This window comes from Emydura macquarii, unplaced genomic scaffold (assembly GCF_026122565.2).
Source record: "Emydura macquarii macquarii isolate MOO-44397 ecotype Brisbane River unplaced genomic scaffold, CSIRO-AGI_Emac_v2 contig_2897, whole genome shotgun sequence".
Lineage (NCBI taxonomy): Eukaryota > Metazoa > Chordata > Testudines > Chelidae > Emydura > Emydura macquarii.
Genome location: NW_027133034.1, coordinates 1,846,601 through 1,859,372, shown reverse-complemented (window position 1 = coordinate 1,859,372; position 12,772 = coordinate 1,846,601). Strand labels below are relative to the sequence as shown.

General features: G+C 37.2%; 1 protein-coding gene across 2 annotated transcripts in view; it reads right to left on the bottom strand.

The window, feature by feature from the left end:
- Nucleotides 1-12,772, bottom strand: part of PIP5K1B (phosphatidylinositol-4-phosphate 5-kinase type 1 beta) — a 140,184-nt gene that overhangs the window by 57,567 nt on the left and 69,845 nt on the right. For both annotated transcript variants that reach the window (XM_067568658.1, XM_067568659.1), the window contains exons 6-7: nucleotides 9,831-9,983; nucleotides 8,112-8,411 (exon numbers count right to left, since the gene is read on the bottom strand). In XM_067568658.1, coding sequence (XP_067424759.1) covers nucleotides 8,112-8,411; nucleotides 9,831-9,983 — 453 coding nt within the window. The remainder of the gene's footprint in view (nucleotides 1-8,111; nucleotides 8,412-9,830; nucleotides 9,984-12,772) is intronic.

Here is a 12,772-nt window from a genome sequence, read left to right as displayed (position 1 = left end):
AAAAAACTATGGGCTTTACATAAGCCCACAAAATAAAGCAAATCTGGCCATATAGACCTCTATCCCAGGTGCTCCATAACACTGTAATGACTCAGATGCCATATGAGCTGCAGAATTTGGACACACCAGATTGAATTAAGCCTGGAAGAAAACAAAACCTGGATCTGAAGCTCCGCTGGGAAAGCAGCTCTTTGTTCTTAACTCTGAATTTCCTTGTTTTAGTAGGTTTAAGTCAGCAATTAATGTAGCTCTTTTAAAACTTAATTTCCTCAGCAGAGTTCACGGTGTTCTTTGCTAATGCAATAAAAGAAATATAGACTCTGACAAGCAATACAACTCTTACTGGTAAAAAAACAATATGAAATGATTGTTCTGTTCTTAAAAACATATGACTACAACTAGATTAACTATTGCTGCTTCTATAATAGCTAGTTTGAATTTCTGGTATCAGTAGAATGACCAGATAGCAAGTGTGAAAAATCAGGACGGGGTGGAGGATGGGGGTGGGAATAGACTCCTATATAAGACAAAGCTCTGAATATTGGGACTGTCCCTATAAAATTGGAACATCTGTGGTCATCCTAGCTATCAGTGGGTTAACTACTCTAATGCTTTGAATTATGAAACTTACGAACAAAGACTACACAATTGTGTGTGTTTAAAGATTCCACTTTATTTATATATAATTTTGGTAAATATAGAGAATGTTGCCTAACAAACAAACAAACTTGTCTCTTGTTTGTTTTGTCTCCCTGATTCACTGGCTTCAGAGACAGAATGATTTCTTAACACTAAATGCTGTAAGTGTATTCAGAAAAGGAAAAAAAATGAATTCAATTATATGTTAAAAATTCTTTGGGCCAAATTTAGCTTGGGAATAGATGGGCCCAACTTCCATTGAGTTGGACAGGACAGATACCTATTTATGCCAACTCTGAATTTGGCCCTTTAGTTTTGTTTGCATTCCAATTAAAAATACCAGGCACTTATGCTGGTCAGACAGCATACATCAAGATGAATTTCCAATGAGATATAAACAGGAAAATGACACCAATTTCTTCCCCCTCCCACCATTTTCTGTCCAGTTCTATTTAGCACTTCAATATTGATTTTCATCCCTGGGATACTTTAAAACCACTAACTCAATTCTCATAGCAATTCCCCTGTGAGGCATCTAAATAAGGATTATGCTAATTTTAAATTGGGAAAACTAAGGCAGAAATGTTATGGCAAATTATTTAACCTAAGAGTGCACTAAAGCAGTCTTTAGAATTAAGACATTTTTAGCCCCTCCATCTGCAATCAGATCTGCTCTCTTATGCAACAAAATGGGGGGTGAGGCTATTTGACTCAGAATTTTCCAGAGATAGCTACATAAAAACTCTACCTTTTCTCTTAATTCTGGAAAAAACTAGTACTTGAGAAAATAATAAAAACCATAATGCAACTTCCAGTACAGTTGTCCTTTTCTAGGTCATTAGCATTTTGACTGACAACTTTTCCTCATTTGTAAAACTGCCCCTGTCGAAACAATACATCTAATTGCTTAGCATTAGATAATGGATATCTTATTTCAACACTCTGGTGCCCAACAGACTATTCATGCATAATAACATAATTCCCCAAATGTGTAAAGATACATGTCATGTCTAAAACTAAGCTACTGCATAACCGACAGCTACCCCACATCAGGGTCAACACCTGGAACGACAAGCAATCTACAACTTGGATTTCAGCATTGCAGGTAAGTGTGCTTTCCTTGTTTTTCCTTGAGGCAAAAATTTCATAAGAAAGTACCACAATAAGATCTTTTTGTCTAAACCGAAAGTCTCCACTTGGTCATCCTCAAAAACTCTTTCATGTGTCCCTTTTCTATAATATAATCAGAATATTTCAGGCAATATTTGAAGTGTTTAAATAATCAACGCTTAGTACAAACAAAATGTTTCTATACAAGGTGGGGGACGTACACATTCTGGATAAACTGGGTTCAGACAACAAGGTTTTTTTTTTTTTTTTTTTTGTAATTTATTAAATCTTTCAGTTACCTGCTTACAAGTTTTTATACAGAAGTATGTTGACACTTACTGGAATCTTTGCTCCCTTTTGACCCAAGTAGGATAGAAAAAAAAACCCAAACATAAAATTAGGACCATCATGTAGTTTTGTAATTCCTCCTTGGGGAATTTTGGTGTATAAGGCTACGGCTACACTTACGGCAGCAAAGTCACCGCCGTCAGATTGATTTCTCTGGATCGACTGAGCAGTCAGGGAAGACCCGCTCAGTCGATCCAGAAATCGACGTACTAAGACCACCTTCGCAAGTGGTGTAGTGCAGTGAAGACAGCGCACAGAAGAGGAGCAGAGAAGTCGACGGGAGTTACGCACGTTTTTTGCGTAGCTTGCGTAACTCCTGTTGACTGCCACCGAATCCTGGAGGTAAGTGTAGACAGGGTCAAACTCACACACTAAATGGATGCTGCTTATCTGGATAGGTTTTTCCCCTCTGTGAGAGTTATAATATGGACAACAGTCTGAGATACAAGACGATAGCTTAGAGGTTTAGGGCATGGTGGATGGAAAGGGGCTGACTGGGGTGCAAGATTATGGTTGTGATGGGAAATGCGGATGGTTAGGGAATAAAGTGCTCGGGTAAAAACTGGTCAGCAGAAGTGTAGCTGGGTAGCAGGCGGATGTCAGGAGTCAATAAAAGAGCAATAGGAAAGATGGTTAGAAGGCAGTGGAAAAAGTGACCAGGTTCACTGTTTTACTCATCTTCAATCAGAAATTTCCAAAGCTGCTTACAGATAGTTGTTTGACATACAAGAAGTGCTTTGTGTGCGTGAGAAGCAGGATGTAAAGATTTCCAGGATAATCAAAGTCTTGTAATTGATTCTATTCCCTTAGAATACAAGTTTCTCTTTACAGTAAAAGAACATGCTTCGGTGGGTAACTGGATTAGAAACAACTATTTGGAAGGGCCAAAGGGTCTGCACCACTTTTTAATAAACATTTATATTAGCAGGACATTATTAGATTATATATCTATGAATTTTTTTTTATGAATTGTTTCACCTACCTTGCACTCTGAGGGACTGAAAAGGCGTCAAAGGCTGGTGTAGTTAAGACACTGGACCTGGACTCCTAAAATAGGGTTTAATTCCCAATTCTGCTACATTGTTCGTGTGTGACCTTCAGCACATCACCTACTCTATCTGTGCCTCAGACACTCACGGTAAAATGGAGATAACAATCCTTCCATTCTCCCACCCTTTGTTTGTGTTGTCTGTTTGGATTATAAACTCTTTGGGGAAGGGAGTATTCCAGGTGTACATCTTTTACAGTAGAACAGCGAGTGTCCTGTGGCACCTTAAAGACTAACAAATTTATCTTTTACAGTGCATCTGTACAGTGCCTAGCACAATGGTATTGTGATCTCAACTGCAGCCTCTTGGAGCTACTAACAATGAAACATTACCTCGCTTTACTTGGCTTCTGTAGCATCTAAGAACTAGGTCAGGGAAAAAACCAACCACTATTAATACTGCACCTCTACCCATTTCCAAAAGGGATCCGACTGCTTTATATTTAATATACATACAAGGCCAAAATCATTCCTCTGCGATTCACTAGCACCTACCCCCCATTTTCATTAACAATTTAAATATTTGCTCATTTTATTAAAATCTGATTTCCAGTTCAATTTTTTCAATCTTTAGCACAAATCTCTAAAAATCTGCACAATTCAACTGTCTCCAATGTCTTTGTAAAGTCATTTCAACACCTTGTTCATATCTTTGTGCATAACATACACTTTAAATTAAGCTTCCACATTCTTTGGCCAGTTCACATTTAAAACCGGGTTTCTATTAATATTTATGAAAATGTAAGTATGTCTATAGAAATTGAGAATCTGCACTGTGGTTTAATAATTTATTACTTTAAGCAAAGAACAACAGAGCAATGAATAGCATAATTAAGAATAAAACCAAGAAATTTAGGTCTCAGTTATCAAACTGACTTTTGATCCATTTTCTATTTAACAATAAGAAATAAAGCAATGTTGATTTACTAATCATGAAGTAAAGCAAGTCTCAAAGCAAAACCACAGGAGAATACTAAACTATAGGAAACTACTAATGTTCCTGATAAGAACAAATTGATTCAGTCAGGTGGAACATTTTATATTGATATGGTATATTTGGGTTTTTTTAGCTCGAATATTACACACTGGACATTTTCATTATATACTTTATCTATATAATTAAGATCTTGACATTTTTAAAATAAACTTAGCTTTCAATTTTGTGCACTATTCTGTAATCTCAAGAAAACAATACTTTGAACCAGTATTTTACTATTATTCTCCTTCTCAGAGTTGGGCATTGTTTGTATAATATATTAAATGTGGGCAGAAAGGTCCATCTACACACAGACAGTTGCCAAATTTGGGCCCTATTCTTTAAAGTCTTGGCCCTGCTGTAAAATAGACCAGAAAGGAGATAATATTTGAAGTCTGGCACACCTTGCTAGCTTTTACTTGACAAACTTTTTAACTATGGGGAGGGTTTTGTAAGGTTTCAGAATTTCTGTCAAGTAGAATATTTGGTTTAGGGTGTTGGCTGGTCTCCCGTGAAACACAACTTTCAACCTTTTTAAAAAAAACCAAAAAAAAAACCTAACTGTTTGTGAATAAGCTCATGAATTGTGTCTGGAATGGAATCAGTGTCTACACAATTTGAGAGCATGCCCTGCTGGGTACATACACTGCTTCAAGGTTTACACTGCTGAGGACTTTCCGCACTCCTTTTTCATCCTGAATGTTCAAACTCTAATGAAAAAGCAGTGTTCCACCACTTGGCCCAGGAACCATTTGTAAATGTGGGCAGCTAACATTCTTTTAGTAATGACTTGATTATACAAGACCTAATGGGGAAAAAACCTCCTACCCAGTACAATAATTGGCAAAAGGACAAAAGAAAAAGTCTGTGTACATCCACAGTCTGTGGTGGGGAGTGCCAACTTTTGCAATTTTAGTGGGAGTCTCATAATATTTGGTGTTTAGCTCATGGGAGACAGTGATTGCATGAGAATCTCAGCTTTCATTTTAAAATAAAATCAAAAGTTCCTTGACTTCATGATTGCAAAGAACAGCTTGAAAACATGACCCAAGTGAACCCCAAAGGCTCAAAGATAGCAAATCATTTCTATATTCTTGTTATTTTTTAAAACCCCCATAGTTATTAAACCTATCTCATGATTTGGTGAGCCACCTTATGATTTTTGAACATTTGTGGCTGGCCATGGCACTGTTTTTTGAAAAATTACTATAATAAAGCACAGAGTCTTTCCTTCCTCACAATAAAACTGTCTGTCTGTTTCCATTCAATGAGAGGAACCCATATGAAAACAAACATATACGAGTAGTTGAGCAAATGGTTACTAGACAGCAGATGAATCCTAACAGATAACAGGGTACTTCAAGGTCTTGTGATTAGTATTCTAGTCCCCCTCACCAACTCATTTAGGTCCTCCATCATGATCCTATTGAAGATGGAAATTCTGATGAAATCCTGGATTAGCTTTTTTTTGGTTTCACCTCAAATTTCAGATTCTAATCTGAATTCAAACCACATTCCATTTAAAGTCAGGCTCAAGCGAAATAGCTATGTTTCACTTGATTCCATGCAAACACTAAGTGATCCATTAGTTGTAGAAAATAAGCAGATGCAGATGGCTGCTTTTTTTCCCCACCTCCCAGTGACATACATCAGGCAAGAATTTGGCTCTAGATGGATCTTGACAAAGCTTAAAGCTGTATTAAAATTAAGCCTGATGTTCTATCATTTGCTTTAATGAAAACAGGAATTGTAAAACAATCAATAAACTAGATCAGTGTTTTTTGAAGAAAGGAGTATATCTGTCTGAGGGGGAGCCATGCAATAAAACCCCCAACAAATAGCTGGGGGAGAAGAGAAGGGATGGTGAAGGTGGGAGCAGACACACCTCTCAATTGTTCTCAAGTCTCAGATTTGGTTTTTTAAAAATGTAATTCCCTACCTGCTATAACTGTGAAAGTAAACCTTGAAAATGTGTGCCAAGTGCAACTGACATATGAATGTCTGCCTGATTTTGCCGAAAGCCTGAAACCATCATTCTGAAGTGTGAGTAACGCCAACCCTTCAATGAGTTCTAACTCATATGCCAGCGATAATACATGAAAATGCCAACCATATTAACTATTTCACTGTTAATCAAATCATGTAGAAAGAGAGAGGGAAGTATCATTCTGAAAGTTTATGTAATCTATTCAAAGTGATTGTTCATACAGGATAGGCCTCTAACACCACATGGCAGGACTGAAATGGGAGCAGTTAGTTTCATTTTTCTGAAGGGCAGGATCATCTTTTAAAAGTTTGTGAAACACTGGACTAGTGTAAGACAGCATCACAATCTGCATTTCAGATCTTCCATGTTATCATCCTTCATGTGTGTGAATAAATGTTATTTTTGTTTTGGGGTAAAATGAACACACACATTATGGACTCATAAGATATACATACAAAATATAAAATTTATAATCTTTGTATTGAAAGACCTCCTTCTCCGCCCTTTGTGACAGCAGTAAGTCTTAACTCTGCCTTTAAAACCTCAGACTCTTTTACAGTTAAATTAAGTAGACAAATTATTTTGAAAACTGATGTTTAGCCCTTACCTTAATAAAGAATACATGCTTTCAAATACACTTGCAATAAGAATCCCCTTCACATATTATAATTAAATTACTGGCGTGTGTTTTTAATCTAATTTTCAGCTTATTTTTGTCTCTTTTAAACAATCTGTTTACCATTTTCTGCATGCCAGATTTTTCTTCTCAAAGCTTTGATTGTGTAGTTAACCTTTCTGACAATTGGGTGTCTGGATTTCCAGATGTGACACACTCATGCACTCTGCATTTTCACTAATGGCAGAAGCTAAGGACATGCTCACTGCAAAAGGCTAAAGGACCAGTGCCCTTTGTTAGAAAAATGTCTCACAGTGAGCATGCAGCTGACTGTTAGATCACACTACTTTACATACAAAGCCCAAGCCATTTCAGACACTCATTTATTAAACAAAAGGTAGCATTCATGTTCAACAACAAGACTTGACGTACAGCAACACAGGTGGCAGTAAACAACCAACTCTGCTATGAGCTCATCCCATCCATGCTGCTGTTTTTTCAAATTATTAGGAGTCCTACACAATCCAGTCTTCTTCCTCAGTGGACCTCTCAGAGCCCTGGGATCTCTCCCATTTCCTCCTTTGTGCTCATTTTCCCTTTGTCCTGGAAGGATCCCTTTCACAGCAACTACCCTTATGGCAGGAAGACTGGACAAGGATACCTCCACAGTCATCAATGCCATTCTCCAGTTGGATAGAGGGGTTTCCTAAAGAGCAAGGACATTCTTGCCCTCCTCTTGAAAAGTCTTGCAACATACTCTGGCTTCCTACCCTTCTCCCCTGGAAACAAAGGAACATTGGCCTGGAAGAGACCTTCCGGCTCATCAAGCCCAGTCCTTTTCTCTAAAAGGCACTCTGTTATATAATCCCTATGGGATCATGCTCTAGAACCAAACCCGAATCTGCCGCCACTAGGACTCCTTTCAGTTTGTCAACTTCTGCTATCTAATGCACAAATTCATTTATCAAAGCAACACACAGCACGGACAAGCATGCAGATACTTTTTCACATTTGAGAAGAGTACAACAATAATACTTGCTATACCTCACAGAACAACTAAAAAAAAATCTCAAAGTATAAAACCTCCCTGAGTTCTAAATCTTTTTCATTATGGTCTTCTAATAGGTATTCATCACAGAAAGCAGTTTACTTTTACGTAACAACCCATATCAAATCTCAGCAGCTGTAGACAGAACATTTATGCCATTTAAAAAAAAAAAAAAAAAAAAAAAATGACTGCAGTTGGAATCTGTCTATAATTAAATTACATCGGAAGGCTTCCCTAGTTTGAATGATTTGCAGAACCAGATTTTGTTCTCAGTTACACTGGCGTAAATCTGGATTAACAAACCCGAATGTCACTTCAAATATGACAACTTTTACTTACTCGGCAATCCCGCTGTAGTGTTTTCATCAGTGCGCTGTATGTTTCTGAGTCAAAATACAGTCCTTCGTGCATCTCTTGTAAGAAATCCAAGTCTTTAAACGTGGGGTTGGACTTTTCTCTCTCTTTTCTTGATGCTCTCCGTTTATACGTAGAGCCCTTCAAGTCATATGTGAAATGCATTTTCAATGCCCGAGGCAGAACATTATTCATCACAACAATTCTGATGTTAATGCCCCCTGACTGAACGCAGTACAGTCCATAAAATTTTGGTAAGAGAGTCCTTGGATTCTGATTCAAATTCTAAAAAACAAAATAAAAAATTACAATAGGTTTTTATAAACATCTACATTTTGGAGGGGCTTTCACACTTCAGCATATTAACATTCAAAAAGGGGCATGTATTATTGTATATTCTAAACAATTTCTTTGACCGATCAGTCATTTTCTCCATTCCACTGGGCCCAAATGTGGAAAAACTAGCACAACCCAGAAGAAGAGACTGTGTTAAAGTGAAACTGAGGGATCTGGGTGATAGCATTACAGGGCCAAAATCAAGGAAAGGCCCAGGATACCCCAAAAGCCAGGCCATGTCTTTCTATCTCTGGGAACTAAGGAGAGGAGAGAGCAAGAGTGTAGAGGAAAGAAACATGACCTGCTGCTCCCATTTTATGTCATTGTTGGCCACGTGATTCATCCCGTACACTTTAATCTCCTGACATGACCAAATTCCCTCTTCTGTACTACCTTGAAGAGAACCGCAGAGTCTTTCATCCTTACATACCACAGGGTTTCTTTGTCCTCTTGCATGGGATCTATTTAAACTAGGCCAGTAGCATAGCAGAAAGTCAGCTTTTTTGCTGCATTTGGCTTTAATACCAGAGCTCCGGATTGAGTCTAGAGGTGGACTGAAGACTAAGCAGAACAACTCTCTCACCCAAAGTCCTTAAAGGATTTGGATCCCATTTTATTCAAGTCACCTCTGGTTTAGGTTTTGTGAAACAAAACCCTGATCCAGAGAAATTTTGCAAAACCAGAGTTACTGCCAATTTTGGCGACGTTTATTTTAGCCCAGATTGTTACTCACTTCAGAATGCAAAAAAGTAATGATCCTATTATGACATCACAATTTGCCAAAATGAAAATTGTGTAATATCCCACATACAGTAAGTCAAGGATCTAGTAGAAGACGATAAGAGATGGGAAGGCAAGAACCTCATTTTAGACATTCATATCTTAAATCATCATCAACATGAAAAACAGTTGAAGAAATTATTTATATTTTATGTCTGATATAGTTAGAAGTCCTCCTTAATACAGTAATACTCAATACAGTATGAATTAAACCTTTTTATTTTGGTAAATGCTTGTGTGTAAAATGTTAACTTTAAATTTGGTTAGTTAACAAAGGGGGAAAAAAAAGTCTTTAGATAAGGATTCATGATATTGTCCCTTTAGCAGTTAAGGAAACAGTGACTCAAATTTTAGGTTAAATTACATTTTGCTGGTGGGTGCAGGCCCACAGTTTTTTAAAATTATTATTTTTAAAGATCTACAAAAATATTAAGAAACATTAAACAAAAATCAACAAAAATACTGGAATACTGGAAGATAATGAATGCAAAAAAATATTGGAAGACAATGAAATAAAAGGAGATGTGAAACATGAAGGATATGGAAAATTTATGGGAGTAGAAAAATTAATGATCTACAGTTACTCACCATGTAGTAACCTGGTAACAGCTTCTGAAGAAACTCAGCCTCTTTGTGTTGAACTGTTTTGATGATGAACTCATCATCACTAGTTACAAAAAATAAAGACCCACTGGCACCAGGGTTGGATAATTCTATTAAAGGCTCACTGCAGATTGAATACTGAAACAAAGACAAAACGGAGTTTGCAGCCAATACAGGTAGTTTGCAATATAAAAATCTTTAAAAAGACTGGTTGGTGCAAATGAGGGTGTGGGGGGAGAGCAGTCAGGAAGATGGTGAAAGCTCCCTGATTCTCAAGCTACCATAGCTCCTGCATAAGTTAGAACAAATTGGTGATCATAAAATAGTTGAGAACTGGAAGTGCATGGACATGTTCCACGACACTAACTCTATGGTGAGGCAGTAGCCTTCTCCCTCAAGAATACATACTGCAATTTGCCTTTACATTAGATAAAAAACAGAATAGAATGGAATACTTTTCACTGGTGGGAATCAGATGTTCTATAGGGGAAAAATAGAAAATCTATATATTTATAAATGTTCTACTGCATCAATGTTAATTCACATTTCATGTCCCCATTCAACCCTCTTAGTATCCATTAATTCTCTGAGTGGGATTCAAAGAGTGGGATTAAAATATGCTAACAAAGAAGTCTTCATTTAGAATCTCTTTTCCTCTATTTAAAACTGCAGGTTTAGTTAAGATCGATAATTCCATACACATTGAAATTATAGCACAGTAACATTAAGAAGAGATTGTCCCTCAAATAAACAAACTATACTTGAAACAAGACATGTTTGAAATGATTTAAGCACCAGAAGAATCATTTTTAAAATAACAACATGTTTTCTGCTCTTTTGGCAACTGAAGTAGTGGCTATTCCTTAAACTAGTTGCCAGCGACACCAGGACTATCAAGCCAAGTCCCTGAAAAGGGCTAAGCTTCATTATAAGAAATCATTCTTTATAAAACTAAATCTTGGTACTACTGAATTCAAAAGGAGTTTTGCCACTGATTTCAACAGGACAAGGATTTGGTCCTATAGACCATCAGTAGGTGATGCTGTGGAGCAGGGATGTTCAAGAACAAGAGGAGGTGTGGTGGAGAGGGGAAGTGAATGACAACATAAATAGAATGCTGAGGGAAAAAATATAGTTTAAAAAAATGAATGCTTGCTCTGAGTTCAAATCTTGCACCATGTGGTATATATTTTTAAAGAGGTAATGCATCAAATTTTCATTTTCGTGTATGTTATACTATATACCTTTGAATCAACAGTGTCTTTAAATTGTGTTACTATCCACATTCCTGCCAACATATGCAGCTTCAATAGTGAAAGGTATCATTGCTATCAGGTTTTGAAACCAATTATTTGGAATATTAAAATATAATAAATTACATTATTGCAATAAAATAGGGATGGCCGATATGCAAAACCATTAATCCAGGATTACATATTATGAGACAAGGATCTGATTTCACTCTGGGGTTTGTTTTTTGCAAAAGAAAAGCCTGACACAAAGTTTTGCTCAACCAAACCACACACACCTTTTGCTCAAGACTTTAAATAGAAAGTAGTTAAATAGTTTGTGATCAACATGCTGACGTGACGAACACCAATGTTTTATATACTGTCCAGTCACCATTTATTTGTACAAGCTGTTCAAATTTATTTTTTCCCTTCATCCTGCTTCCTGCAGTGCTTCAAGACTGTACCCTTTGGAAGAAGGCAAAGCTACAACACAGCTGCGCCCTGCCAATGCAAATTAACAGTGTAAACCTATTTAGTGTTGCTGAGATACTTTTTCTTTCCATTTCTCCCTAACAAGAACCAGTGTAAAAGAGTAATCCCACCGTTTTCGGTGGGTGTATTACAGCCTGAAGAGAAACTGATCTTAATTAAAAAAACCCAACTCCTTTAAAAGCAAATAAAAGTAATAGCAATGCTAAAAACATTGTAGCACTTTCTAGAAATACAGAAAATCGTTAAGGTATTTCTTTTGGCTTAAGACTGTGCATATTATAACTAGAGAGAAAATAGCCAGATTTGGATTGGTTTTAATCCAATTCAGGCCTGAGTATGACAGCAGCATGAGATTTCTGGTCAAGGATTTCAGTCATAACCAAACTGGAAAAACTAGTTCCAGCCTGAAACCACCCGGTGTTTCTGATCTCAAGATTTCAATCCAATCTTTCCTAGAATTCAGCATCCCACTTGTGATTTCTCTTGTTATAACATTTTGCTTATTTATAATCAGAAGCAACATGAAGTGGATTTTAATTTAACTAGTTGCTTGAGCAGAGTCATTTAAAAAAACCTAAACAAATGGATGCAACCATCAAAAATAAAAGATCCAATTTTGTTCAGAAAAGGAACTTTTGTTTGTTGACACTTGCACATCTAAGATACGCAGCTGCACAGAATCCTGAGCCTGCTCAGCCCTTATGTGCCATAAAAAGGGTATCAGAGTGAGATCCACCCCTCCGCTGTAGATCTACAAGGAGCCAGAATACTCAGGCTTTATGCAAATAGAGTGAATTTTGCCCTGTGTGCGCATAAATATTGGTTTGCGCAAAAAACAAAAAAAGGTATAGTTTTGCAGGCACAGTCGGTGATCCCACCTTAGAACACATAGCCCTAGAGACTCTAATTGAATCCACAGGGAGGTGAATAAATCAAAAGACTATATAAGATAAAGTACTGCCTACACTGGGGATTTGCCCCAGTTACAGCTATCAGTGGCTAGCCAGAGGAGAAACTGGATTGGTGCAAATCTACAAGCCACAAATTCCAGCTTACCCCTTCTTGAAACTGGGTTCAATTGCATGGGTACAAATTAGTTATGACAGCTTTGTCTGTCTTCACTGGGGCAGCTTCTCTGGTGGCCAGCCACTGCTGGCTGAAATCCACAGTGTAGACCTGGCCTAAGACTATAGTGTCTCCAGA